This window comes from Protomyctophum bolini, assembly GCF_963924005.1.
Source record: "Protomyctophum bolini genome assembly, chromosome: 10".
Classification (NCBI taxonomy): domain Eukaryota; kingdom Metazoa; phylum Chordata; class Actinopteri; order Myctophiformes; family Myctophidae; genus Protomyctophum; species Protomyctophum bolini.
Window position 1 is genome coordinate 7,831,572 of NC_137871.1, and position 27,757 is coordinate 7,859,328.

General features: G+C 42.6%; 1 protein-coding gene across 1 annotated transcript in view; it reads left to right on the forward strand.

Annotated features, from left to right (window-relative positions):
* Positions 1 to 2,835: 2,835 nt before the first annotated feature.
* LOC308323109 (teneurin-3) overlaps positions 2,836 to 27,757 on the forward strand; it is a 223,061-nt gene continuing 198,139 nt past the window's right edge. The window contains 2 exon segments of the mRNA XM_080774726.1: positions 2,836 to 2,989; positions 6,481 to 6,759. Of these exon segments, the coding sequence (XP_080630852.1) occupies positions 2,926 to 2,989; positions 6,481 to 6,759 (343 nt within the window). The 5' untranslated portion in view covers positions 2,836 to 2,925.

Below are 27,757 nucleotides of genomic sequence, written 5' to 3' on the forward strand. Positions count from 1 at the left end.
ATTTTAGAATATCAAATCTGTTTTTCAAATCTGTTAAAATAGATTTTGTTTCATGTTTGAGTGGTGCAACCACTCCCTTACGGAGCTATGTGTGTGGGTGGGTATTAGCACGAAAACAGCCCCCACCCCCGGGGACCCCCACATGGTAACTCTGTCATTTCTCTACCGTTTCGGACACAGGGCGGCTCGCCGGAACCGGGCCGGCACCCTGGGTGCGTTCCTGTGGGTCCCCCCACCACTCACTTCACACGGGTGTGATTTTTTTTTTAAAACATATTTTACAGCATGTAGCTATTTTCACCCTTTTTGCTCAATTCATAGGTAATATTTGACAGTATTGCCAATGTTTGTTACATTTTTATAGTATAGTTTGTTGATTACTTTTTTTTCCGCAGTAATGGTTTTATTTATTTTAATTTTAGAGGTATTTGGTCATAAAAGTCCTTAAATCATCACTTTGGAAATGTGCAGATACCCTTGGCCCTTGGCTTGTTTACTGTTGAGCGAGAAAGCAATGGTGCACATTAAGCTAAATCTTCTGGCGTTCCCCCCAAAACTATTTTGTGCAGGTTGATAATCACTGGTCTAGGACAAATCGGCATCGGACCCAAAAATCGGTCCGGCTGTACTCTGGAAATCCTTTGGAGTGTGTTTGCTCATTCTGCGCATTAATCTGACAGCCTGGATACGTGTTTACTGTCCACAATGTGTTGTATGTTTGTGTGTGTGTGTGTTTGATATATGTCACGGCCTGTGTGTGTGTGTGTGTGTGTGTGTGTGTGTGTGCGCGGCTGCGCGCCGTGCGTGCGATTGTGATTGTTTCTGTGTGCGCGGTCGTGTCAGGGTCACCACTGATTGCACCTGGGAACATAACGGGTATACGATGACAAACATCAATTCTGAGGATGTAAAATAAATCAGGAGCGTTAAAGACGTTTAACAAAGTCGTGACGTGACAAAATTTATCATTACCCCTGGACCCTCTGCCGCTCTCTGGTGTGTGTGTGTGTTTGTGTGTGTGTGTGTGTGTGTGTGTGTGTGTGTGTGTGTGTGTGTGTGTGTGTGTGTGCGCGTGTGTGTGTGTGTGCGTGTGTGTGTGTGTGTGTGTGTGTGTGTGTGCAGCAGGCACAGCGAGCCTGCCCTCACTGGAAGGTTGTGCTGCTTGATGTGAAATGAAGTCGATTTCATTTGGGGAAAGAGGGAGTCTGCTACTCCAGGCTTATAGCTCAGCCAGGAGAGAAATGAAAGTGTTTGTGTTTGTGTGTTTGTGTGTGTGTTCGTCAGGTTTCAGTACAAACATCCGCGATAAACACTTGAGTAATTCACTAGGGTTTCGTTCCACATTGCTCTTGGGGTCCTTATGGATTATACCTCCCCCCAATACACACACACACACACACACACACACACACACCTACTTAACTTCCCACTGTTCTGTTTTTTTTTTTACGGCACGGCTAGCTGTGTGCGTGTGATCCAGAGTTAGAAGAAAGCAATGGGGCTCAGATCAGGCCCATCATAGATGACAGACTGGCCACATGAAAGTCTGAGACATGTTCATGCACTGTAAGACATGTTCATGCACAGGTCAGATGGGTTTAATTTTCTCCCAGTCTTGTGGTCTAATTATACATTTTTAATTAAAATTATAATTAAAAAAGAGAAAGAAATGTATATACAGTATATATATATCAGATAAAGCAACAATTAAAAAGTCCACAGGCCTATTTCTTACTAATAACCCTCCCTTTACTTCGGATCAGCATTTCTGTGGAGACACCCCCCAACAGCTCATAGACTTTGTTACCGCCCACTTGCAACCCCCTACTCCCTCCCTCTTGACAGTCTCACCAAGGCCCTTGTCTCCCTTTGTCAAATGGAAACAGCGATATATATTTTTTAAACAATTCAATTATTATTAGTATGTTGTTGTAACTAAGACATTAGCTGCAAAAATAGGTTTTTTTACCTGCATGGTTTACATGAAGTTCCACATTCTCTTCACATTTCCTGGTTGTTGAGGTGCATTTACAGTACATCAGCCGTGACACGATTATTATTTTGAGTGAGGCGATGCATCATCAATTCAATGTGACAGCAGGTACATCGTCCAGGATTCCAGTCGGTTCCTAACTTCCTATTCACCCGTTTGCCAGAGCAGCTTACAATGGGAAAGCAAAAAAAATACACGGCTTAGCCTACATTAACCACATCGGGTTGTCTAGACTACAAAAATAATGTCAATTCCTTAGCTTAATGAAAAACGGGAAAAAAGTACCAACATCATGCCACAGTGCAAACTGTATAGGTTTAATATATTAGGTCTGTCTGTGTGTGTCTGTGTGTGTGTGGACTGGTAATAAATACATATTTGAAATGTGTGTCAAAGAGATTTAAGAGGGACGAGAACATTGAGGTTTAGGAGGTGGTGCGATGTTTAGGGGTGACATTCTGAAGATGAATGGGAAGGATTAATGTTATCCCCCATCCTCTCTTGCTCTCTCTCTCTCTCTCTCTCTCTCTCTCCCTCTCTGTCTCTCTATCTTTCCATTGACCAGGTGAAACAAAGGGCCAGGCGGAGAGGAGAGGAGAGGAGAGGCAGACAGACGAGCGGCGGAGGCCTGGAAGAGGATTTCAACGGAGGAATCCAGCGCGTGTCTCTCGGGAGAGAGAAGCAAGGCAGGGGGGGCGGGCGGGCGGGCGGGCGGGCCGCAGCATGCAGGCAGCATGGAACAGGTGAAGGAGCAGCGACCCTTCTGCTCGCTGTCCAAGTCCCAGAGGGAGAGAGAGAGGGACTGGGAGCGGGAGAGGGAGCGCCGTTACACGGCTTCGACAGCGGAGCGCGAGGACGGCTGCAGGGTTCCCACTCAGAAGTCGTACAGCTCCAGTGAAACTCTTCAGGCGTACGACCATGACCCCACGCGCATGCTGTTCGGAGGCCGAGTCAGCGACATGACTCACAAGGACAGCCAGGAGTATGCAAGGCCAGGTCAGTATAGGAGACACACTCTCAAGGGGATACAGTATATATAGGCTCGAAGTCAGTCTCATAACAACGTATAGGCAGGCCCTGTATGCGATCTGCAAGTTCAAGGTCTGCAACGTTTTGCTATGCGACATGACGTGAACTTTGAAGTGAAATTTTGTATCTGATATTTTTATAAATAAATAAATAAAAACGAATTAAATAAATAAAACTAAAAGACATTTCAAATAAAAAACAAAACGGAAAGAAACGCAAAAAAGAAAAGGAGCATGTGGTCTCGTGCACTAACTGTCTGAGCCACCACCCCGGAAGTCTTATTTATTTATGTATTTATTTATAGTGGATCAGCACTTCATTCGCATTTTTAGAGGACTGATATGCAAAATCTATACACCGTTGCACAATGTCGCTTGCCGACAAGAACAGACCTTCTAACAGTTAGTTTGAAGTTGAGATGTGAGATTAAATGCACCAAATTAGTTAACTAAGGGGCAACATAGTAGTTGTTCTTCATGGTTGAGGGGGCAGCCTGGTTGTGGGTTTCCAAATCCTTAATTGACAATTAAAATAGAAATAGAAAAAAAATATATGATATTTTACCACTCATTTCTAATTAAATCATTCTTCTGAGTTTTCATACAGTGGACAAGTGGAGCACATCTGAACTGTTGTGAACAAAAATAAAATAGCACACATGACTAGTACCAATTTTAAATAATAAGAAAACAGTGCTCAGTAAATAACAGGATGCTTTTAATTAGCTGCTAGAATCTCCGTCTCATTTCCTTCATTTAAAAGTTTGGGCAGTATATTGAGTTTTATGGCACTCTCCCAGCTCATAAAATTGCAATTAGAAATCTATCCATATCTCCCATAGATTTTTATGCTGTTAATTGGTGCCTACTTCAGAATTAATCGGATTATAATGAAGTTGTTGGAAGGATGTTAGTTTTTCTTCAGCTCTCATTACAACGCTGAACAGGCATTCATTTCTCTCTTCGTGTTAAAATGCCAAATAATCTATTAGACTAGTGCTGCATGTACATTGAATTTGTGATGCATATTTTGTGTATGTTTTTTTCATTGTACTGTTTTATTAACGGTGGAGGTTTAACCCATTTTGAGCGGGAACCCTTTTTGGTGGTTACATACATTAAGTTATTATAATTTAGTTATTGAAAAATAGCAGATCTACAAGCTCATAGCACGCTACCGAGTGGCGCGCTATGAACTTGTAGGTCTGCTATTTTTTTTTAATCGTTAAAATGTGCCTCAAATCTTTCCGAGATTTTTCATGATTTAGAATTTTTTATTAATTTATTATCAGGCCCGAATGGGTTAATATAGGCGAGTGGGGTTAAATATTCTAATAAAAACATATTTTTAACATTTTCACATAGTGAATTGATAGCTGTATCGGTGTCCTTCATATTTCTGAATTAATACTTTGCTCTTGGTTTGAATGTTTCAGCACTTTTAATTTAATGGCTTTATTGATTAATTAAAAACCCCTGATGCTCTTGGTTTGATATTACAACTTATTGAAAATGACTCACTCCACTAGGAATCATTATTTGATTAATCTTTCGAGTAGCAGTTTTGATAGGCAGATGTTCACAAGTGTGACTTTTTATATCAAGATTTTTTGTTGTCAGTGAAGATTATATTGGATGCATTAGAGGTGGAAATCAAATAGAGTGTGTTAAAGGATAATGATTTTATCTGTTAATTGTCTGTTAGTACATTGTACAGCCATCTAATGCATCTTCCATTTGTTGTCATGGTTACATAGTATGAAGTAGTCACTTATTGAAATATTGTGGCGATATGACATTTTCAATATTACTTTCTCAAGTAATGATGGAACGTGAATTGTGCAATGATGTATTCTCAAATAACATCTGAAAATATTGTGTTACTAGGTTGTATAGAAATAATCCCCTGTCTTTGCCCCACGTTGTTTACAAATGAAACTGCACGTGAGAGGAAGTCACAGACTTAAAGGGACACTTCACCCTTTTTGCAAAAAAAATATATGTTAATGACGTTTAGAAGCTTTAGAACACTTTCCTGGGGGTCTTTATGTGTGTAATATGTGGTTTTAGATATTTTAGATTGTAGCAGTGAGCCTGGTGTCTCTGATGTCATGGACACTGGGCTCACTTCCTTCCTGGACTACATGTTGTCTCAGTAAGACAGCTCTCCCCCCTATCCACAAGGAGGAGCAGTGCACCAAAGAATTATGGGAATTGTAGTCCAGGAAGGTAGTGAGACCAGTGTCCATGACATCAGAGACACCAGGCTCACTGCTACAATCTAAAATATCTAAAACCACATATTACACACATAAATACCCCCAGGAAAGTGATCTAAAGCTTCTAAACGTCATTAACATGTCTTTTTTTGCAAAAAGGGTGAAGTGTCCCTTTAAAACCCCATAGCCTGGAGTGGTGCGACGCTCTGATTGGTTCAGAAACCTCAGAGCCAGCGTTTCAAGCTTAAACTGCCCACCATTTCCGTTCCACTACACTGTTAACAGTATCCTACAGAGTATGTAGTTCCTACTAAAACTTAGTACTAATGGTAACCATAAACACTAAACATTTTCCATTTGATGAAAACATACACACTGACACTATTTATATTCATTTAAAATCTTAGTTTTTTTTATTTTATTATTACATCAAAAGTGTTCATTCTTACAAGATCCACAACACATTTTGTTTTTCTTTAGTATTATTTTCAAAATAGACACAAAAGGCAGTACAGTAGCATTGGCCAATACAGTAGTAGTGTCCCAAAGGACAAAAAATGTAATAATGCAATTCAAAATAAAATAACTAACTACTAAGCATGTTGTTGACTTGTTATGAATTACTGTATTAAAGGACCACTTCACCACTTTTCAACCTATCTTCAAGTAATGATCATGGTACAATAGCAACAAGATAAATCTTCTCAGTCTGGTTCTCACAGGAGGGCCGTGGGCAGTTCAGTCCACCAGTAGCCTCGGAAAAACACAGACATTTTTGTTTCCAGGAAGAAAGTCCACCAGTGACATCATCGATGGGGAATCCAAGCCAATAGAAACTGCAGGCTTTCTATTCCTGAAAAGTTGCAATGCTAAAATGGAATCGATCTCACGATAATGGAAATCTAAATATATACAATAACAAATAATCTTGATTTTTTTTAAAACCATGATGTCACTGGTGGACGGGTTTCTTAACTGCCCACAGCCCTCCTATGAGACACAGGCAGAGTATAGAAAAGAGAAAATAGAGTTGAATATAGTAGAAAATAATGGTGGTATTTTATCATGACCATTAGTGAGGACCAATTACATGAAGATAGGTTGAAAAGTGGTGAGGTGGTCCTTTAACACTGCGTGTTAATTCAACCAACTCCCCTTTCTTCTGCAAAGTGTGGTTTTATCCATTAAACTCTGTTGTCTCCTTGGTCTGTTAACTTTACCGTTTTTTTGCTCATGCCAGGCCAGACCTTTTCGCTGAGGCAGCTGGGGGTCTGCGAGCCTTCCGCCAGGAGGGCTTTGGCTCTTTGCCCCGAGACGGGCCTCTCGCACCCCCTCGGGAGTTACTCCAGGGGACCCGCCGCCGTCTCCTCGGAAAACCACGAGCCTGCCTCGCCGGAACATACCATGTCCCTCTGGGGGCGCGGGGTGAAGTCGGGACAGAGCTCCTGCCTGTCCAGCCGCTCCAACTCAGCCCTGACCCTCACCGACACGGAGATGGACAGATCGGACACGGAGATCGGTAAGTCAGGTTCATTATACTTCTTTATGTGCTTGTTCCTATACGCGACACAGTATCCTCGATCTGTTCTCAGAGTGTCGAGGGGGAAAAAGAGGCAGCAAAACACTGGTGGTTGTTGGGACTGAATTAAAGGCATCTCATTCCTGATTGGCGGATGTAACTGGGATTGTGATTGGTGGTCGTGGTGGTGGTGACGGAGGAGCAAGCACGCCCCCTTTGGCGGATCAAAGGCATGTTCCCTCATAGCAGTGTATACGTGAAAGAGCCTGGTCTTCCAGTTGAGTGGTTTGCAAGTCACCTGGCCCTCTCCATGGGGGGAAACTAAGCACCGATATTTGATGAAGTTTCCCCATGAGCCAGCATGTAATCAAAGTAAGCTTTGTATGCCTTAAGTCTGAGATGCTGCTTTTTTCTGCAGCTTGGGGGTCTAGCTGTTGTTCACAATGGCTGATTAGATGGGTTGATCGGTTTGAAGTGCAAATTGCATCCTGCGGCAGTGGCTCAGCAGTTCGAGCGTCTATCTGGTCTTCCCGGGTTCAATCCCCGGCTTGTGTCAAAGTGTCCTTGAGCAAGACACTGAACCCCTAACTGCTCTCGATGAGCAGATTAGTGTCTTGCATGGTTGCCTCTGCCATCACTGTGTGAATCTAAAGCACATAAGGAGCTTTGGATGAAGGCGCGGCTATATAAATGCAGAAATCCATTTACCATGTATTACAAGCCTGAGGCACAGGATCAGAGAATGTCCTGTGGAATAAGGGAGATTTCTGATACATTAAATCAGACAAATATTATTGCTGTCACAGGCAGAAACCTTGTTGTATGTAAGGTGTGTAGGCTTTTGAGGCCATTTTACAGTTGGTAAAAGTATTGCATTTAAAGCAAATCTCTGTATTTGTGTTGTCTCTGATATTATTTTGTTTTTTAATAGCTTTGTGAAGGCTTGTTCTCTCATATTTATTCTGACATTTTACCCACACTGTTCAATCAATTCATTACAGTCTTCTATATTTGCTAATTGTAACAGTATCATTATTTCCACCAAATGGGCTTAAAAAGAATGAGCAGCAGTTAAGATAATTGTTGGAGATTCCGAATGACGTGGCCAGATAGCACACAGTGGAACATTTATTGCGTTTACATGCTATCTTTTTCCCCCTTCTTCTTACCACTGTTGGCTGCAGCCTGTCTCTGGAGAGAATATCTTTTTCTAGTAATAGTGACCTTCATCATAGTGAGCTTGTCTCTAGAGAGCCTCAATTGAGCTATTTTACCTATTCAGAATTCAAGCCAGCATTCCTGTTCCACTATCTGGCCTGTCCATTAGCCCTACGGAATGCATTCTAAAGGCACTAAGGCAGAGAACAACAGACCACTGGTGAACACACAGTCCCAGACCTCCTTAGCTCTCACCTCTTGTCATATTAGCTTCTGTACCTGCCGAGCACAAAAGTAGTAGTAGTATCTCTCTCTCTCTCTCTCTCTCTCTCTCTCTCTCTCTCTCTCTCTCTCTCTCTCTCTCTCTCTCTCTCTCTCTCTCTCTCTCTCTCTCTCTCTCTCTCTCTCTCTCAGCTCTTAGATTCAATGTAATTGTATTTAAGTGCCAAATCACAACAAGGTGTCTCAAGACAGTTGGAGCAGACGGAAATCTGACATTGTCCCACCCTGAGCATCCTCTCTCTCTCTCTCAGTTCAATTCCCTTCAAAGCGGGGGCTTTATTGGCATGAGAAACATTCTGCACATTATTTACATAATGCCAAAGCAAGTCAGTGAAATGAAACAGTCAAAATTAAGAAATGTATGTACAATTATTAAAAAGAATAAAAAAAAGTGTAAACAGAGAGCTGTGTCAGCCACATTGCAATTTTGCAATGCCTTTTGCAATATTGCAATCTCTCTCTCTATCTCTGCCCCCCCCCCCCCCCGTGTGTGTGGTGTCTTTGGAGTGCGTGTGCAGATCTCTGGAGGGCTGCCACTGATTGGCTGTGGTTAGTACAACGACCTGCTGTGAGTTTTATCTAGCTCTCCAGTGCCTCTGCTGTGTTAATGATGAGAGCACTAAACTCCTTTCATCTCAGGTCGTCTCTCTACCGCTTGACGTAAAAAAAAAAAAAAAAAAAAAAGGAGAAACCTTTCCTCTTTTCTAAGTTGGATTATTATTATTTCATACAATTTACACCAGTTCCAGTTCTTGCAGAGAGATGGGGAGGTGCAGTGGCTCTTCGTCTATTTTTGGCACGTTAATTTCTTCACATTCATGCAGATTTTAAAAAGCTCTGTTCCTCCGCTGTAGATCTTGCTCTCGTTTGGGGGGTTTCTCGGACATCGTGAGACATTGCACTTTTGACTTTCACTATTTAATGAAGCAGCTAAAGAGAAATGACCCGTCCAGTGGTTTCCATCAACTAAATATGCATGCTGAAGCCCAGACAGAGGGGCGTTCAGCCCCACTTATTCATAAATGAACTCAATATTTCATTCTAATTTGCCTCGTTCCAGGGAGCACTCAACACGGACAAGAAGTGGCGTCGTGGCTCTGTCTCAGAGCTGGTGTTGTTAACCTTCCCTGATCAAAGAAAAAAAGATCGGAATAAAGATGAGATGGCAACCTTTGTTATCCATACTGATTCTGTTTTGGATCACTGGTGACAAAAAAAAACATTATTTGTGCTGTATATCATATTATACTTGATTTAAAATATATAGATGATCAATTTAGTTACTATTGCCTTTTTGTTACACACTATCCACATCAAAATTGCATATTATTTTCAATCGGGTTACTTCCATTATTTTGGTAAGGTGTCATCATGTTTAAATGTGTACTCCATTCAATATATAGGGCCCAGGAAATAATTCCCCGTTCATTGTCCCCATAGAGGTTTCAAAAAGTATTTATTCAAAGACGTTTACGCCACGTACTACAAAGCCAACTCTTGTTGTGACAAATCATGACAATAAACACAATGTGTTATTGTGTAATTAGTAAGAAGAGAAAAAAAAAAAGATTTGTCACAACAACAGTTGGCTTTGTCCGCGGCGTAAACGTCTCTAAATGAATACCTTTTGAAACGTCTATGAGGAAATTGAATGGGGAGTTATTTCCTGGGCCCTCGTCGCTCTATGTTGCAACACAACAATCCCGCGATTTTGACATAGTGTGATGTTGATGAACAATAACAAAAATCAAATTATTAATTTAGAGTATTGTCTGTTCTTCATTCAGTTTTTCAAACTACTATCACACACACACACACACACACACACACACACACACACACACACACACACACACCCCGTTGTATGTGTTATGTATGTGTATATATACTAGTATGTACATACTTTATTATTGTGATTAATTTAGAATTTATTTTAACAGTTAATCATCAGAAAAGGGGGCATTGGCCAGGAAAGTCCTGGGTTCTGAGCGTGGGTTTAAAAGAACAGAGGGCAGGGGCTGCTTTGAAGTGGGGTGGAACTGAAGTCAGTTCCCCAGAGAGGGGGCGGGGCAGCAGAGAAAGCCCTGTATCACCCCAGGTTCAGCTCTTTGGTCCTGGGGGATTTAGCAGGAGGTTATAGCATCAGCGGAACTGTGGGATCAGGAGACGGTGGTGGAGGAGGAGGAGGCATAGGTAGGTAGGTGGGTGGGTGGGTGGAGCTAGGTTGTTGAGGTGGCGAGTGACTACTGAATAGATCAGATTCTAAAAATGTCGATTTTTCAGAAATAGCAGACCTACAAGCTCGTAGAGCGCCACTCGGTGGCGCGCTATGAGCTTGTAGATCTGCTATTTTTAAATAGCTAAAGCATAACGTAATGCTAACGCCAAAAGGGGTGTTCGCCTAAAATGGGTTAACTTAATTTTATACTTTTCTGCTATTGAAAACAAAACAAAAACGTAGACATGTTTGTCATTTATTTTATAATCTTTCACAGGTTTCATGCTATTCATTTTCATTTATTTTTTGTTTTTCTTTGAGGTTTCATGACCTCAATTACACCCACACCACCTGAACTTTGAACATTCAGTGGATTTTCTGTGGTCTGGCATTTTCTCTGTTGTGTGTGTGTTCTGAAGCCTTTTTGAGCTGCAATGCAAACAGGCACCAACAGTGACATCTGCTGGCAAATTCCTACTTTTGCCTCTCAGTCCACAGGTCAATCAGAGCACTTATTTGAGCCAGAAAACCCCAGACCACAGAAAATCTACTGAATGTTAAGAGTTCATGTTTTTTGGGTGCAATTGAGCTCAGAAAACCTAAAAAGAAAATAAGCTTGATTCCGGGGTTCCCTGGAACAAAATATTTTGAGATGGTGGTGCTGAAAAGTTTTGAGAACCACTGATATAGAAACATAGGTTTTTTCAGAAAACCGATTTACAAAACATTATATGAGAATCGGCCTCAGGTCTTTAAATGTATTCTGTGATTGACTGTGAGCCTCTGAAACTCACGGTGGGATGGTATGATGTGGTCTCTGGAGCGCATACTTGTCAGCATGCGGGAAGCAGTTTTGTACACTCGCTGTACAGTAGCCTACTGTAGTCTAGACTAGAGGACTCTAGTGGTGGTGGTGTAAAGGAAGCTGTTGCAATGATCAAGTTTATCACTGTTGATGTGACGAAAGCATGAATGAGTGTTTCTGGCACTTTCTGCAACAATGTTTCGGGGGTGTTTTGGTGATCTGGTTAACTTGGGGAAAGAAGGAGAGATCGCCGCCTACCAATAACATCTGGTACACTGATGCATCTGGTGCAACAACAACATTCGTAGATTCAAAAACAAACTGCATTGCGGAACCAATGCAAAGACTTTAGGGCAATATCCTTCATATTTGGACAGAGACAGGGTTGGTTTCATGTGTTTGTTAGTGGAGGTTTTCTTCCCTCTTCTAGACGCAGCATTGCATTTAGATTTCATTTACAATTTCCCCAGATAGTCGAAAGGCGGGGAGATCACTGATTGCTCACTGGCCATGCGGGACTATAGGGTCAAGGATGACTCCAAGGTTATGGACTTGGTGGAGGGAGGTAACGGTGGAGCCATCAATATTGAGGGAAAAGTCCCAAAACGGATGGGACTTGTGTACAGGACCAAAAGGTTCGGGGTTTTGGTGTGTAACTTCACTCGACAGAAAACTCAGTGGTAGAGAGTGTTTGAAGGGAGATTTCTAAGTTTATTGGATACTACAGGCTTGCTGGTGAGAACATATTGAACTGAAAACTGCATCGTGACTGAGAGGCACTTCTTTGAACATCATCTTTTACCTACCATTGGGGGGTCCAATGTTTTCAGAATTCAATCAATTTGATTGATTCTGGTTGTTTTTTATTTGGTTTCCTAGATGGACCACCTTGTTGCTTTCCCAGCCTTGAACAACATCTACTTTTACTTTATTTAGTTTATTTGTTTATTTGGACAGGACAATGCATATTAATGGACGTAAATACACCGGATTTTCATCCACAGTCCTCACAAGAAACGGAAAACAGACAGGCAAACAGTGGAATACATTTACATAACATTACATAGTTACTGTTTGTGCACCTGTACAATTTATACTGCAATTTAAACTAACACTACGAAACAAATTGTTATACTACAGTCTTGTGCAAAAGTATTGCAAATAACTGATCTACAAGCTCACACTGCGTCACAATGTGACATTTTGTGATGTTGTCGATCGGGTATTTTCACTATTTCATTTATTTAACTTTTTTGACATACCCAAAACACAAGGACACAAGGCGGAAAGTGGTTATGAAAACTCTATGGATAATTTACATTGCTGGATAATAATATATAATATACGAGTGCTGATGTTCTAAGACTTTTGTATATTATCACATCACACGACCCATAGCCTGTTCCTGCCATGGGGTGTTCATTTTCTGTTTTCATAAACTTCAAACTGAAGCAGAGATGAAGGAGAAGTGATGTAATCCAATCGTCCATAATAATGTAAGACGCTCCAAGCTGAACATTTCACACATTACTTCAGGGTGTCAGCAACATTGAGTCAATTCTTTCTCATCTGCAGGAGATTAATGTATTAGCGTATAGTCAGTGGCTAACTGTTCTACATGATTCATTTTGGTCTGTATTCCTACAGTAGTTGGTGTTACAAACACGGCACACTTCCTTGTTTCCTGATGGATAATGTTGTTGTTGATGTTGAAATGCAGTCACAGAAATATTATCATGAAACCAGATCAACAAATCACAATGTCACCAAAGTTATGGAAGCCTATTCCTCTGTCGGTTACACACTACTGTACATAAATACTACTGTACAATGCATGGGTTGCATTTACATTCACACACGAGTGTGTACCTTTCCTTCAGAACTCTTATTGGCCTCTGTTCCTATTATTAATTAAGTAAACACTTCCCCTCCCTTAACACGATTAACGAGTTAACAAATTGACTGTAGAACAGCTTCCCTCCCAATAACGAGATACACGAGTTATGTTTTCATTGTTTAATTCGCGTATTTAAGACGTTTTAAGACATACAGGGTTTCACATACAGGACACAGTGGGACAGGTGACGCGTTTTGATGACGTCATCACAAAAACATCCATCGCACTGGCATGCAAAGGGTTCTGGGAAATTGAGGCCCCATGTATTGCAATGGCATGCAATGCATGTCCTCTCCATCTCTCTCTCCTACCATTTTCTCTCCCTCCACTGTCGCTATAAAAACTGCATATAGAGTGATTAATAGCTGTCCACCAATACTTGAGTCTTACTATATGTAAATGCAGCTAAACATGGAACAGCTGTTTAACACAAGGGGGCGCTGTACTGTGAATATGGACTTGTCCTTTAAGTCCAGTTCTGATTGTTACTCTGTGGTGCTGCGTGAACTCACCGGTGAATTGAGACTCGGCACTTCCCTTAGCGGTTGACTGTGTTGACTCCCAGAATCAATATGATACCCCTCATAAAACATGAATGACTGTATGAAATAGAAACACAGTCTGGCCCACTTTAGTTGATTCCTAACAGGGTGTGAAAGAGTTTTCTGCAGGACGTGTTAAGGACTTGTACGTGTAGCTACAGTGGTGCAGTAGTGTGTGACAGATCTCTGTGGGAGGCAGGGAGGGCAGACCCTAGGTCTGCTGAAGCCACTCTCACTACAACACCTGCCATCCTTAGTTAACGCAGCGCACATGGTTAGGTTGGAAGGCTTGTGTGTGTGTGTGTGTGTGTGTGTGGCACGTATATATTGTTTGTGTCCGAGCATAGGCATGGTAACGCCCCGCCTGCCTCTGATTGGCCTACCGACACTGCCCGTCTTGACTGTCCTCCGAGATGCGAGGTTACTCCGTGGTTGAGTAATGATACAAGAGAATGACAGCTTGGCACGCGCCACAGAATGCAGCCTTGTAACTAACTTTTGGCACGTGCGACAGAATGCAGCCTTGTAACTAACTTTTGGCACGTGCGACAGTGCGACAAAATGCAGCCTTGTAACTAACTTTTGGCACGTGCGACAGAATGCAGCCTTGTAACTAACTTTTTAAGTTTTTTTTAAGTTTTTTTGTAGATGAGGCAAACTAATATTGTTTGCTTTGATTGAATACTTGATTGAACACGTACATTGTACTATATATGATTTGTTTTGGGTGTGTTCTAAATGAAGTGTTGGCGTTGAATATTGTGCATTATCTAATGATCTAATTATAGTAAACCATTATACTAAAAAGGATAAAGATGAAGGGAAAGGAGACCTTTTTACAGTACAATAATGTTTCAAGTTTACACGGTATACAAATAAATGGCACAATAATCAACACAAATACTTTATTTAGAATTAGAACACACATTATTCCATCAAAGCAAACGGCATTAACATTAGTTTGCCTCTTTTACAAAAATAAAAGTTACAAGTTACAGTTCTCTTGTATCATACTGTAGGCTACTACGCATTATTAATTTAATTCCCACCACGGAGTAACCTCGTATCAGACTATCCAGCATAGCTATATCCACCTTGGAGGACAGTCAAGACGGGCAGTGTCGGTAGGCCAATCGGAGGCAGGCGGGGCGTTACCATGCCTATGCTCGGACACAAACGAGGTGTGTGTGTGTGTGTGTGTGTGTGTGTGTGTGTGTGTGTGTGTGTGTGTGTGTGTGTGTGTGTGTGTGTGTGTGTGTGTGTGTGTGTGTGTGTGTGTGTGTGTGTGTGTGTGTGTGTGTGTGTGTGTGTGTGTGTGTGTGTGTGTGTGTGTGTGTGTGTGTGTGTGTGTGTGTGTGTGTGTGTGTGTGTGTGTGTGTGTGTGTGTGTGTGTGTGTGTGTGTGTCTCCTTCCCCTTCTCTGCTCCCTCTATTGGCTCCCAGTTACTGCCTCCACAGAGTACAAAACACTGATGTTGGCCTACAAAGCCACCAGAGGTATGGCACCCCCAAAATCTTCAAAGCCTGATCCAACCCTATACAGGCCCTCCCCCACACTCAGATCATCTAACACAGGGAAGCTGTCAGAACGTTCCCTAAAAAGTCCGGAACAACGCTCCACACATGCCAGACTTTTCTCCTCCCTTCTGGCTCCAAACTGTGGAACAAACTACCCATTGCAGTCAGAATTGTAGACTGAGGGCGCTTTCACACCCAACGTTCGCTTAGAAGGTCCGGATCAAGGACCAAGGACCAACTATTTGCATTTTGATGTTTGGTCCGTTTGGTGTTCACACTGGACTTTGTAAAGCGTACCCAATATGTAAACAAATGACACGTGGACATGTTAAGCGAACCAAATAGTGAGGGGAAAAAGAACATGAGGGGAAATCACTGTCTACAATTTTTGGGGCAACCTTCAGTCACACAGAGAGAGAAGAGAACAGCAACATAACAGTCAGCAACAACTTGCTATTGCATTCATTCTTATTCATTATTTTATTAGCCAAATAAGAGCAACAGATGAACAGAGGAGCAGGTGTTTGAACAATACTGTGCTTGCTGCTGATGCATACAATTCACGGAGACGTATAGCCTACAACAAGGTATCCCCGATAAAAAGGACCCGATTAGATGTTATTTCTGCGCATCAAATCGGCGGGCATTTCCATGTCATCTTATGGTTTAAACTTGAAGGTGGTCACTAGTTAGTAGGTTATTGAGCTTCAAGTCAGAACAGCTCCGCTGCAGCTAATTGAGTTTACCTAGTTTTACGTCTTTTGCTATAGTGATGTAATCCATTAATCATTTGGGACCACCTGTGTATAGCTTATTTAACACTGGCTTTTTCTCTATACGTGCGGCCGTGCGCGACATGGATGATTTTAAATATTTCTCTGTCTCTGTGTCTCTCCCATATAAATATATGGGTCTCTCCCCCTCATGTGCGCGCGCCCACACACACACACACACACACACACACACACACACACACACACACACACACACACACACACACACACACACACACACACACACAGACAGAAAAAAGGAGGGGACACAAGTTGAAAGAGAAACTCTCGCATGAAGACTCGTGCATCGCATGCTTTTTTTTTTGCTCTGCGCCTCGACATATACTGTATGCGTCTACTATTAAAATCAGTCTGTCAGCTCTCATATCAATAGTGATCCCCGTAAAAAATACATGCTTTTATAACTAATTATTAATGCAGCCTCACAACTGCCGACGCCCGACAGCTATTTTGGCTATCGTCCTGCATTTAGTCCTCTATAAAGTCCGAATGCGTTCACACCAGTAACGAACCGCACCGTGGTTCGTTTGGAAGCGAACCGAGTCCGGCCTTTTTTTAGCGCACCATATGGTTCGTTTCTTTGATCCGCACCAGAGTTCGGATGCACGTTCACACCAACCGAACCAAAGGGGTAAGCGGACCATGGTTCGTTTTAAACGAACCAAACATGTCCGGTGTGAAAGCGCCCTAACTCCCCATAATCTGAAGACTCGCCTCTTCAGACTCCACCTTAGCCCGTAGCACTTGACCATGCAGTCTTAATAGTCCGGCAGCCCGGGGTTGTGGAGTGGGAAATTTGGTATATATATATTGTCTTTTTTTATTGGCCTAAAATATTGTCTACATACATACATCCGTGAATCCACTTGCTGACCGGCTGTCAGCTGTGAGCAATTTTGACAATTGACATGTCCTACTTTAAGCATAATACAATTTTGACATTTTTGCCTTCATGTAGGATGTTAATGGTATGGTCACATTATATGTAAACCTCGATTCAAAAAAAATCTATGCTGACAGATTGTCAGCAAGTGGATTCATGAACGCATGTATATTAGGGGTGTAACGATATAGTAACTGCATCGAGAAATCGATTTTAATTTCAACAATTTAAGTTACACGTTGTATCATATCGTATTATGACACACGTTTGTAATGCAAATAATAAGTATTGAATGGTTTTGCAATGAAAAAGAAAACATCTAAACGATTGTATCCATACTAAGCACTTTTAAGAAGAAATAAATGTGTTTAATTACTTTTCCATTCCACACACACATGAACTCTGTGTTCATGTCAAGGTGCAGGTTTGTCCATAATGTCTTCACATATACTGGCCATGTATTTGGCAGAGAAATACTGTGTTTACTTTATATCCATAATACTAAATATTTCCCTCAAGAAAAACTGCTCCGTCCACATGTTTCACACAGATTGCATGTCTTTGCTAAATAGTTACTGTATCGATTTCAAATCATTGAATTGTATCATATCGCCATAATGAACCAATATCACCCATGCAATGTATCGTCCACCATGTATCGTGATACGATATCGCTGTTATCATTAATGTCTAGACAATCGACAATATTTTACGCCAATAAAAAAAGACTGTATACCAAATGTTGCACTAGCCTGTTGACTGCCAGACTATAAGCTTCATTTTTAGATGGCAAGATATTTTGACAGATGCCGGGTCCATTTGTTGACCTGGCATCCTATAGTTTCAATGAATGTACACATTCTAGTGTTTATTTTTCACATGATACTGTTCAGATTGATGCTATAGGTTTACCTATGATCCTATATGATTACCGTGGCACTACACTGTCTCTATGCTGATGTACAGGTATGTGTTTAGATTGTGTGTGTGTGTGTGTGTGTGTGTGTGTGTGTGTGTGTGTGTGTGTGTGTGTGTATGTGTGTGTGTGTGTGTGTGTGTGTGTGCGCGCGCATGTGTGTGCGCGCCCGCGCATGTGTGTGAAAATACAATCTACAAGCTCACAATGTGGCGTGATTTAGGGGTGGGACGATTCACGTACCTCCCAATACGATATCGATACCTAGGGTGCTTGATTTATATTATTACATACTGTATTTTATATTGCAATTCTGCGATTCAATGATTGATCGGATATCACAATTCTTTGTGTGTGTGTGTGTGTGTGTGTGTGTGTGTGTGTGTGTGTGTGTGTGTGTCCCAAGTTACTTAGCTTTTTAAAAATACTAGAACATTTAAAAACAATATAAACCATTACTTTTTAGTTTTAAGATATTTCTTTTGGCGTTTTGCCAAGTGATGGGGAGTGACACGCGGCAAAGACCGCCGGGCTCGGGAGTCGAACCCGCGGCACGCCGTCCGGCTGGCTTGGCCTGGCTTGGTGCCCAGACGGTTGAGCTAACTGCCCGGGCCAAAACCATTACAATTGTAATAATAATAATAATTGAATCTGTTTTATTTTTATTGCACACCCTTACCGCGATCGGCATAATATAGGTCGACCACTTGCAAGTATAGTAGTGTGTGGAAGTCAGTCCCTGTAGATTGTATTCGTGAAACTAATCAGATTTGCGTTCAGTCAGAGCCTTAATGTCACAGACTGTGTACAGTAATTCATAATAAGAAAAATACCTTGCTTTCCTCCGGATACAAATGAGTTTTACTCATTTTTTTATGGCTTGGCACTGCTCACAGATTTACTTTTCGCACTGATGTTAGCAGAAGGTTAATTAAAGCCACGGAGAAGCAACAACGGTGTGTTCTAGGGAGGCGGGAGGATGAAAGCACACAGATTTTAACATGCTGCTTCCTGTGCTTGCGCTCTCTTTCTCACTCACTCACTCTCTCTCACACACACACACACACACACACACACACACACACACACACACAGTCACACACACACACACACACACACACACAGTCACACACACACACACACACACACACACACACACACAGAAACACAAACACTCACTCCTCCACTTTTTTCTTACCCATTATCTTTCCAAGATTAGAACATACAAACACTCACGCACACGTTGACATACTGACGAAGGTATCACACCATCTGTTAAACTCAACATCTCTCAGGATCTGTATACTGCGTATTTGGCACAATGGAATCAGCCTATATTGATTACCCCAGACAGTACTCCCTCACCACTTTCATAATTCAATATGGCAGAAGCCCAAAAACACCCAACAGGATGATTAACATCAGAGAGTTTTCAGTTTTTGTTGTCGGTCGAAAGGACTGGCCATCTGTGGCGTGTTTTGATGAAAACAGTACCCCCGTTGTTCTCTCGTTATGCTAGCAGAAAAAAATGCTCTGGTTTCCTGACTCTGGCCTCGTCAGACTGCAAACGAGAGTGGACGTTGTTTTTTCGCAGAGCCATTGTTTTTCCGCCATCGTCCACTGTTCTGTACAGGCTGTTCACTTCTGGGGTACGATCCGGTACTCCATATACTACTAAAAGATGATTCAGTGCTGGTATACGACGCAGTACCGGGGAAGAGTGGAGCAGCTGTCTGCCAACATTCACATACAACCTGGTGGATGTGGTGGTGGATGTAATGGTGTTGGGGTGGATGTGGTGGTGTTAGGGTGGATGTGATGGTGTTGGGGTGGATGTGATGGTGTTGGGGTGGATGTGGTGGTGTTAGGGTGGATGTGGTGGTGTTGGGGTGGATGTGATGGTGTTGGGGTGGATGTGGTGGTGTTAGGGTGGATGTGGTGGTGTTAGGGTGGATGTGGTGGTGTTAGGGTGGATGTGGTGGTGTTGGGGTGGATGTGGTGGTGTTAGGGTGGATGTGGTGGTGTTAGGGTGGATGTGGTGGTGTTAGGGTGGATGTGATGTGTCTAGGTGGATGTGATGGTGTTAGGGTGGATGTGGTGGTGTTAGGGTGGATGTGGTGGTGTTAGGGTGGATGTGGTGGTGTTGGGGTGGATGTGGTGGTGTTAGGGTGGATGTGGTGGTGTTAGGGTGGATGTGATGGTGTTAGGGTGGATGTGGTGGTGTTAGGGTGCATACATGTCTGGGTGGGTGTGATGGTGTTGGGGTGGATGTGATGTGTCTGTGTGGATGTGATGTGTCTAGGTGGATGTGATGGTGTTAGGGTGGATGTGGTGGTGTTAGGGTGGATGTGGTGGCGTTAGGGTGGATGTGGTGGTGTTAGGGTGGATGTGGTGGTGTTAGGGTGGATGTGGTGGCGTTAGGGTGGATGTGGTGGTGTTAGGGTGGATGTGATGGTGTTGGGGTGGATGTGGTGGTGTTAGGGTGGATGTAGTCTCTCAAGACAGACTGTTGCCTCGCGTCAACTAGTCTGTCGGCAAGCAGTAGAAAGAAACGTATCACTGGCCTACAAGTATGGACGCTGTAGTTCAGGAAGTCAGCCGCGCAATCACCCAATCACATTTAGTGGGCGGGATTTACATGTGTGTGCAGCGAGGACATTTCGTCCCACTGGAAGCAAACCTACACGCTTCCATTATTATTGAACATGGCTTCCTCTGGTCAACAAACAACACCAAATAAACCTATTACGAATGTATGTAGAGTTTGTGGAGATTATTTAAAGTATGGAGTAAAAGGACAAGTATTTAATTTATTCACAAATCAGGGATTGGAGACTAGTTTGGAAGCTATAACCGAAGAACCTGTTGTTGCAGACGATCCACTGAAATCGATTTGCTTAAGCTGCAAACAATTGTTGATGAAATATTCGCGCACCAAAGAAATTTTGGAAAAGGTTGGCGATTCGGTCAAATAACTGTATGACCGAAACAATGCTAGACATAAGCGTTGTGCAACAGCATCTCCATCTCACCTCAAAAAAACGGGGAAGTGCTATCTAATGTTGTCCTATGTTGAACAAATAAGTGTAAACTCCGTCAAACTAAATGTAATGTAAACTGTGTACAGTACAAAGTATGAATAAAAGCGTTGGTTATGATTAAGTGTAATTAACTTCAATCAAATGCGTTAATTGTGTTGTGTGCTAATATTTACGTTTCCCAACAAATGACCCCTTTATTTAAGCAACTTCAGAACAGTCCGTGACGTACAAATATAACGGACGTAAAACAAATGTATTTTGCAGTACAAATTAAAGTTATAAAAGCTTTGGTTTAGTGTTCAATCTGAAAGTGAATTGATTTGGAAACCGCGGGGGCTCCTTTTCACACTGTTTCACAAATCACATTAGGATACAAAGCCTTTCAGACGTGGTATTATCTATATTTTTGCTTTAAACTTTGAGAAGGGGTCCATTACGTTTTACAGGTCAACAAGGACCCATTATCTAGTGTAATCAATGAATATAAATCCTCTTACATTAGCTACATTTATTGTCTAAATTTCAAATTGTGTTGCATATTTATAATAAACTTGATTTAATGGATGGTTGGGTCCATATGATCGTTTGACAGTACTAAAAGTACATTCAGTGTATTTTATTTTAGACACTAATCCCTTAAATACTCAGCACTTGATCAAAATGGGTGATCTATAAGGTCACAATACTAGCACTGAGATGCATTGTGACTCGTGAGTTTAAAGCTGGCTGTTTTTCTGCATGCCATGATGCAACATGCATAAGTAGTAGTACACATGGTTAAATTGTATTTTCTAGCATTATTATGATTAAATGTTAATAAACGGCATGTTTTCAGAGTCTGTAGATGCATTCTGCCCAGCATATGCTGCAGAAATGCCTCGCTCCGTCAACATTTTCACTTGCTCTTCCATTATAGAAATGAGTGGGCATATAACAAAAACGATAGCGTCCTTTAGCCATCTCTCTGGAAAGGCTTCGGAAAGTAGGGACTAGGGAACACACCGTTGGCCAAGCTTGATATACGAGGCTTTTTCCAAAACCAGTAGGTAAACATAATAAAACATCTCGTCGATCGATTAAATATTTCAAACAAATGTGCTGAAGCGGTTTGATATGTTCAACATTGTGTAGAACAGCAACTTTTCCTCCTCCGTTACATCCATGTTTTGTTCCGCAAAGGAATGGTTGAAAGTAGGAATGAAAACAGTGCGACACAGCGGTAGTAGTGGAACTCGGCGGAAAAGCAAGGGCCTTTTCCGGTTGATCGAAATTCTAAACAGACGTTGCCCCCAGAGTCTAATTTCGAGGAACAACAGCGGAGGCGCTGTTTTCCCGAATATTTGACGATGGGATTCTCAGATTGGGGTGGATGTGGTGGTGTTAGGGTGGATGTGGTGGTGGATGTGATGGTGTTGGGGTGGATGTGGTGGTGTTAGGGTGGATGTGGTGGTGTTAGGGTGGATGTGGTGGTGTTAGGGTGGATGTGGTGGTGGATGTGATGGTGTTGGGGTGGATGTGGTGGTGTTGGGGTGGATGTGGTGGTGTTGGGGTGGATGTGGTGGTGTTAGGGTGGATGTGGTGGTGTTGGGGTGGATGTGGTGGTGTTAGGGTGGATGTGGTGGTGTTAGGGTGGATGTGGTGGTGTTAGGGTGGATGTGGTGGTGTTAGGGTGGATGTGGTGGCGTTAGGGTGGATGTGGTGGTGTTAGGGTGGATGTGGTGGTGTTAGGGTGGATGTGGTGGTGGATGTGGTGGTGTTAGGGTGGATGTGATGGTGTTGGGGTGGATGTGGTGGTGTTAGGGTGGATGTGGTGGTGTTGGGGTGGATGTGGTGGTGTTAGGGTGGATGTGGTGGTGGATGTGGTGGTGTTGGGGTGGATGTGGTGGTGTTGGGGTGGATGTGGTGGTGTTAGGGTGGATGTGGTGGTGTTAGGGTGGATGTGATGGTGTTAGGGTGGATGTGGTGGTGTTAGGGTGCATACATGTCTGGGTGGGTGTGATGGTGTTGGGGTGGATGTGATGTGTCTGTGTGGATGTGATGTGTCTAGGTGGATGTGATGGTGTTAGGGTGGATGTGGTGGTGTTAGGGTGGATGTGATGGTGTTAGGCTGGTTGCAATATATCTATCGCTTCACAAAAGCCTCTTCTCTCTGTGCGCCAACTGGAGAAAATAGCCCGCCGCTTCTTGCCAGTGAGAAAAAGATGAACGTAGCGAATCAGGCTGGATTCCAGGCTAGTACATTGCTTGCTATTACAGAAGACCCATAATGCACCCTGCATACCTGCAGCCTCAGAGCCTAACAGCATGATGGTATCAATCTCATCTAAATGGAATGATTTTGAAAATCCCAAATGACTTACTTATTTCATTTGTTTATACAATGAAGAATTGTCAAATGTCACTTCCACAAGGCTGTTCTGCTCAGCAGAGATCAAAGACAATGAACTTGGCATTCCATATCCCTCACAGGAATAAAAGACTACAGTATAGTGAAATTAAGCAGCATTCAAAGTTTATATTATGTTCATTGTAATGTTGATTCTTCTTGTTGAAATATGCTTGCAATATGAACAAATTAGTTTTGACTGTAGTGTAGATAGAAAACAAATTTCCCAGGATTCTTGGGACATTGTGCCTCTTTTCGCAATATAGAAAATGTCTCACTCGTTAACCCTACAGTACTTTGAACACTTAGAATACAGACAAATAGAATACATGAATTTCAATTTCCTAGTTCCCACGGAGCAGGTTTAATTGTGTTACCTTTCCGGATCATTTCCTGGAGTTGGATTAACACCCCCCCCCCCCCCCCCCCCTTACAACCTGCCACTTTGCCTTTTCTATCCGCAGACTGCAAGGACTCGCAATTACGATTAGGAATTATTCTCCAAGTGTCATTTACCAGAGCCTTTATTTACTGTACTTGAGAGAATGGCTCATTTCATCAGGCAGCCTAATTGAGTGGTCGTATTACCAGTCTGCATTTGAATGAGTCAGAAAGCTTTTTTTCCCCTATGAATAATATTGGAAGAAATTGAAAAGAGTTCTTTGCTGCAGGGATTGTGTTGTGTTGTGTTATTGCTTTGTTACAGTACATCCCATTTGTAATCTGGTTCAAGAATCCTTGGAACTTGGCTTTTTCCATTACAGATTTTTTTAACCTTGGAATCTTGGGACAATTTTCTTTCTGATTCATAGGTGTTTACTGTGTTGTTAAAGTGCTGCACCTTCAACCCGGCTATTGACTAACTAACAGTCCGTTGTACAACGAAGTAATTCAGGGCTTACTGCTTACTATTATTCAAATGAATTCACGACGGACAGATGTGTTGTAGCATGTTGAGACGCTACACAGTATCTAGGATTCTAGGTCTATTTTTGTTTCCTATTCACTGAAATAGGTTTTCTTTCCTCCGCTCCTGGAGTGTTTTTCTGGACATGGTATGCAGGTGTTTTCCCATGTAGCCCAGCAGTAACACGGAACATCCATCTGACTTTATGTCAGTTTCCTTTTGCTCTGTGTTCTCCTTCCTCTTCCCAGGGACACTGCAGTTGTCAGTGCCGTGGCTCCGACCGCTGCACTGTGTATCTATCGACTGCGGGGGACGCTTGGCGTTCAAGGGATTTATCTAACCACATTGTGCCATTGCACTCAGACTGTGTGCCGCACGTCTGCGTCGTTGAGAGCATCAGCTGAATGCCTCGACTGTACCGTGTAAGCATACAAAACAAATTCTGCCTCCTTTGCTTATTATTATGGTTTGGCTCCAGGCGGCTCTTCAAGCATATAGGTTGGAATCGTGTGTATCGTCTCTTCAAAGAGCTTTTCAGTTGAAGTCGTGGTAGAATTTTATTTGTGTCCGTCCACGTGTATGATAAACGTCGTGTTTCCCCTGGGTGGTGACAGTCGCAGTGTGGATATAGCTCCTGTGAAGAGTCTTAGGCATCCGCGTTGGATGTATCGCATTCAAATGTGCGTGCGTTATGTGGGGGTAGGACAACTAGCCAACTTCACTCACAAGTGTGCTCTCGTTTGAAAGTGTCTGTGGTGTATTCTAACTCATAATGAAGCATGCGACTTGGTTTGACTGTTCGATACACAACTATCGAACAGTATAGAATCGGACCGGTGCCCTGAGACTGCCGACAACTTCGCAGCAACAGTGTGTGTGTGTGTGAGAGAGAGAGAGAGAGAGAGAGAGAGAGAGAGAGAGAGAGACAGAGCTTGCGAAGCAGAGGATTTGAAATGTGCCTAATTTGCAGTGATAATTGTTATAATAAACTGCCGTGTCATTGTCAACCGGTCAGGTTGTCCGGAGAGATATATTTTCCAGTCTTTCTCATAAAAAAAAAACTATCAAAACCGGCAATTTACAGCCATTATGCAGCAGTTTGTATGGATTGTGCCCTCCCCCCAAACCTGAGAGCTAACATTTCATGTAAGATGTTTAGTTTAAAAACAAATGTCTCAAGCTGCTGCTGCTGATATCATAACTCTTACTAAATGCCTGTTTAAACTGTAGTACAACATCAAAACTGTGCTTACTGTATCTCAGCTTAAACATCTTAAGTGATGAGTTTACTGAACTATTATGGTGTAGAAAATGAGTAAAGGAAATCATCAATTACACCCTGGTGCTGAAATAGGCTCTTTGACGTGCAGTGTGAAAATCATTTTAACTGTGAATTGGGCCGCTTGTTATTTTAGGCTATTTCGGGGGAAATTCCACGCGAGGATAAATGTTTCATGTTTGAAAATAGCGTAGTCTTTGAACATTACGTTATACTGTCTTCATTAAGGGTGAACTTAAAGAAGACAACCAACCTTAACCAAACATCAAAGATAAAAGGTTTAATAAAACAATATGCAACCACCCAGGAAAATCCTAGCCAGTGTAAAAAAATTGACTATATTTATTATTATATACTTGTAATTTTACACTCTCAAAACAATCAAACTAAGACTAATACTACAGGGGCAAAGTAACAACTTGAATCCTCAATTCTCTTTCTTAATCATTATTCCTCTGTCAATAATAGACTTCTGTTTCAAGTCACCCTGCTTTCTCCAGTATGTTTTATGTGCACATTAAATGGACTTCCTGTCAAGCGGTCCTCACTCACTCACTGACCTGAAACCAAATGTCGTCTTGGCTTTTCACATCTTTTTTGACTCGATGGACGTCGTGCAGCGCTGCTTTACCGATTTGAGTTACAACATATTCAGCCCAACGAGGCGAGGTATTGACTGGATATCGAGGCAGTTAAAGAGGCATCGGAGCGCAGCGTATAGAGCCATACCTCATAGATAAGACAAGCGGTTTGCGGCGATGTAAAAAAAAAAGGCAGTCATAAAGAGTGATTTAGAAGTCTTATTACGGACACGTCGGCTTTCCCCCGACGAGATGCGCCGGCGGGCCCCGGGGGGCATGTTAACCCGTTCTGACCTGAGATCAGATTCATACGAGGTTTCCACTGGACACACACACACACACTGGTCTGATGAACCCATTCTGACCTGAGATCAGATTCTAAAAAAATGTCAGTCGTTCTTCGATTTAAAAAAAATAGCAGACCTACAAGCTCGTAGCGCGCCACTCGGTGGCGCGCTATGAGCTTGTAGATCTGCTATTTTTCAATAGCTAAAGCATAACATGATGCTAACACCAAAATGGGTTCCCGTTCAGAATGGGTTAAGATGAGGCCGATAATAAGAGGACATGAGCGGGCCCGAGGATGCCCCCCCCCGATAGCACGTTAGCCGTTATAATCCCCTGGTGTTTCGCGGGAGCAGCAGTCCTGCATGCCGCCGGGGGGGGGGGGGGACGACGACACGAGCCATGTGCTCATGATGATGATGTCGCCGGTTCAAGTTAACATAGAGTCCCTAGTTGGGCCGCTTCATCCGCGGCGGTGCCGTCAAATAAAACCCACACGTCTTCAGCTAGCCTTTTTAACCCATTCTGACCTGAGATCAGATTCATACGAGGTTTCCACTGGACACACACTGGTCTGATGAACCCATTCTGACCTGAGATCAGATTCTAAAAATGTCAGTCTGTTCTTCGATTTTTCAAAAATAGCAGACCTACAAGCTCGTAGCGCGCCACTCGGTGGCGCGCTATGAGCTTGTAGATCTGCTATTTTTCAATAGCTAAAGCATAACATGATGCGAACACCAAAATTGGTTCCCGTTCAGAATGAGTTAAAAAAAAGAAAAGGATGGTTCTAAAGCCGTGTGAAATCTTCTCATTTCTTCTTACTTTAAAAGCTTTGTCCTACTTTATTTGTATACATTTACGATACACCTTTATATGAGAACATATAATAGAGAGGAAAAAAAAGCGTGTTCGTTTAAGCCTTTCTGTAAAGTGTCCTGTATCCGCAGCTAAAGAGCATAAGGATATAACCTTCCTTCGCTGGGACGTTGTGATTGTTGTGTTTTTTTACTTTTCTACCCCTGAAAGAGACTTGCCACTCTTTAACTCTAAACTGGCCGTAGAGATGAACTTAAAAGGGCTTTGGAACAATGCCGAGATGTACAGTAGAACAATGCACGCACGCACGCACGCACACGCAGGCTTTACATGAGGGAGAAAGGTCAGTATCCACTGGAGGAAATGGGCTGAGCCATTGCTGTGATTGATCACATGGCAGCGTCTAGGGAGGACGCTGTGTCACTTTCATTGTCAAACTCATTATACAGCCACGAGAACCCCATCCCGTCCCCTCCCCTCCTCTCCTCCTCCTCTCATGTCCTCTCCTCTCTACCCCAGCACTCATCTGACGAGAGGCTGCCGTTCCGCTGCTGTGCTGGGAGCCGGGGCACATCATCGACAGGGGAAGCCTGGGGAAAGAAATGTGCTGAACACACAACAAACCCCAGTCTCCCCCCTATAGTCTATATTGGAAGGGTGGGGAAAATGCATAATTCTGTGACAGAGA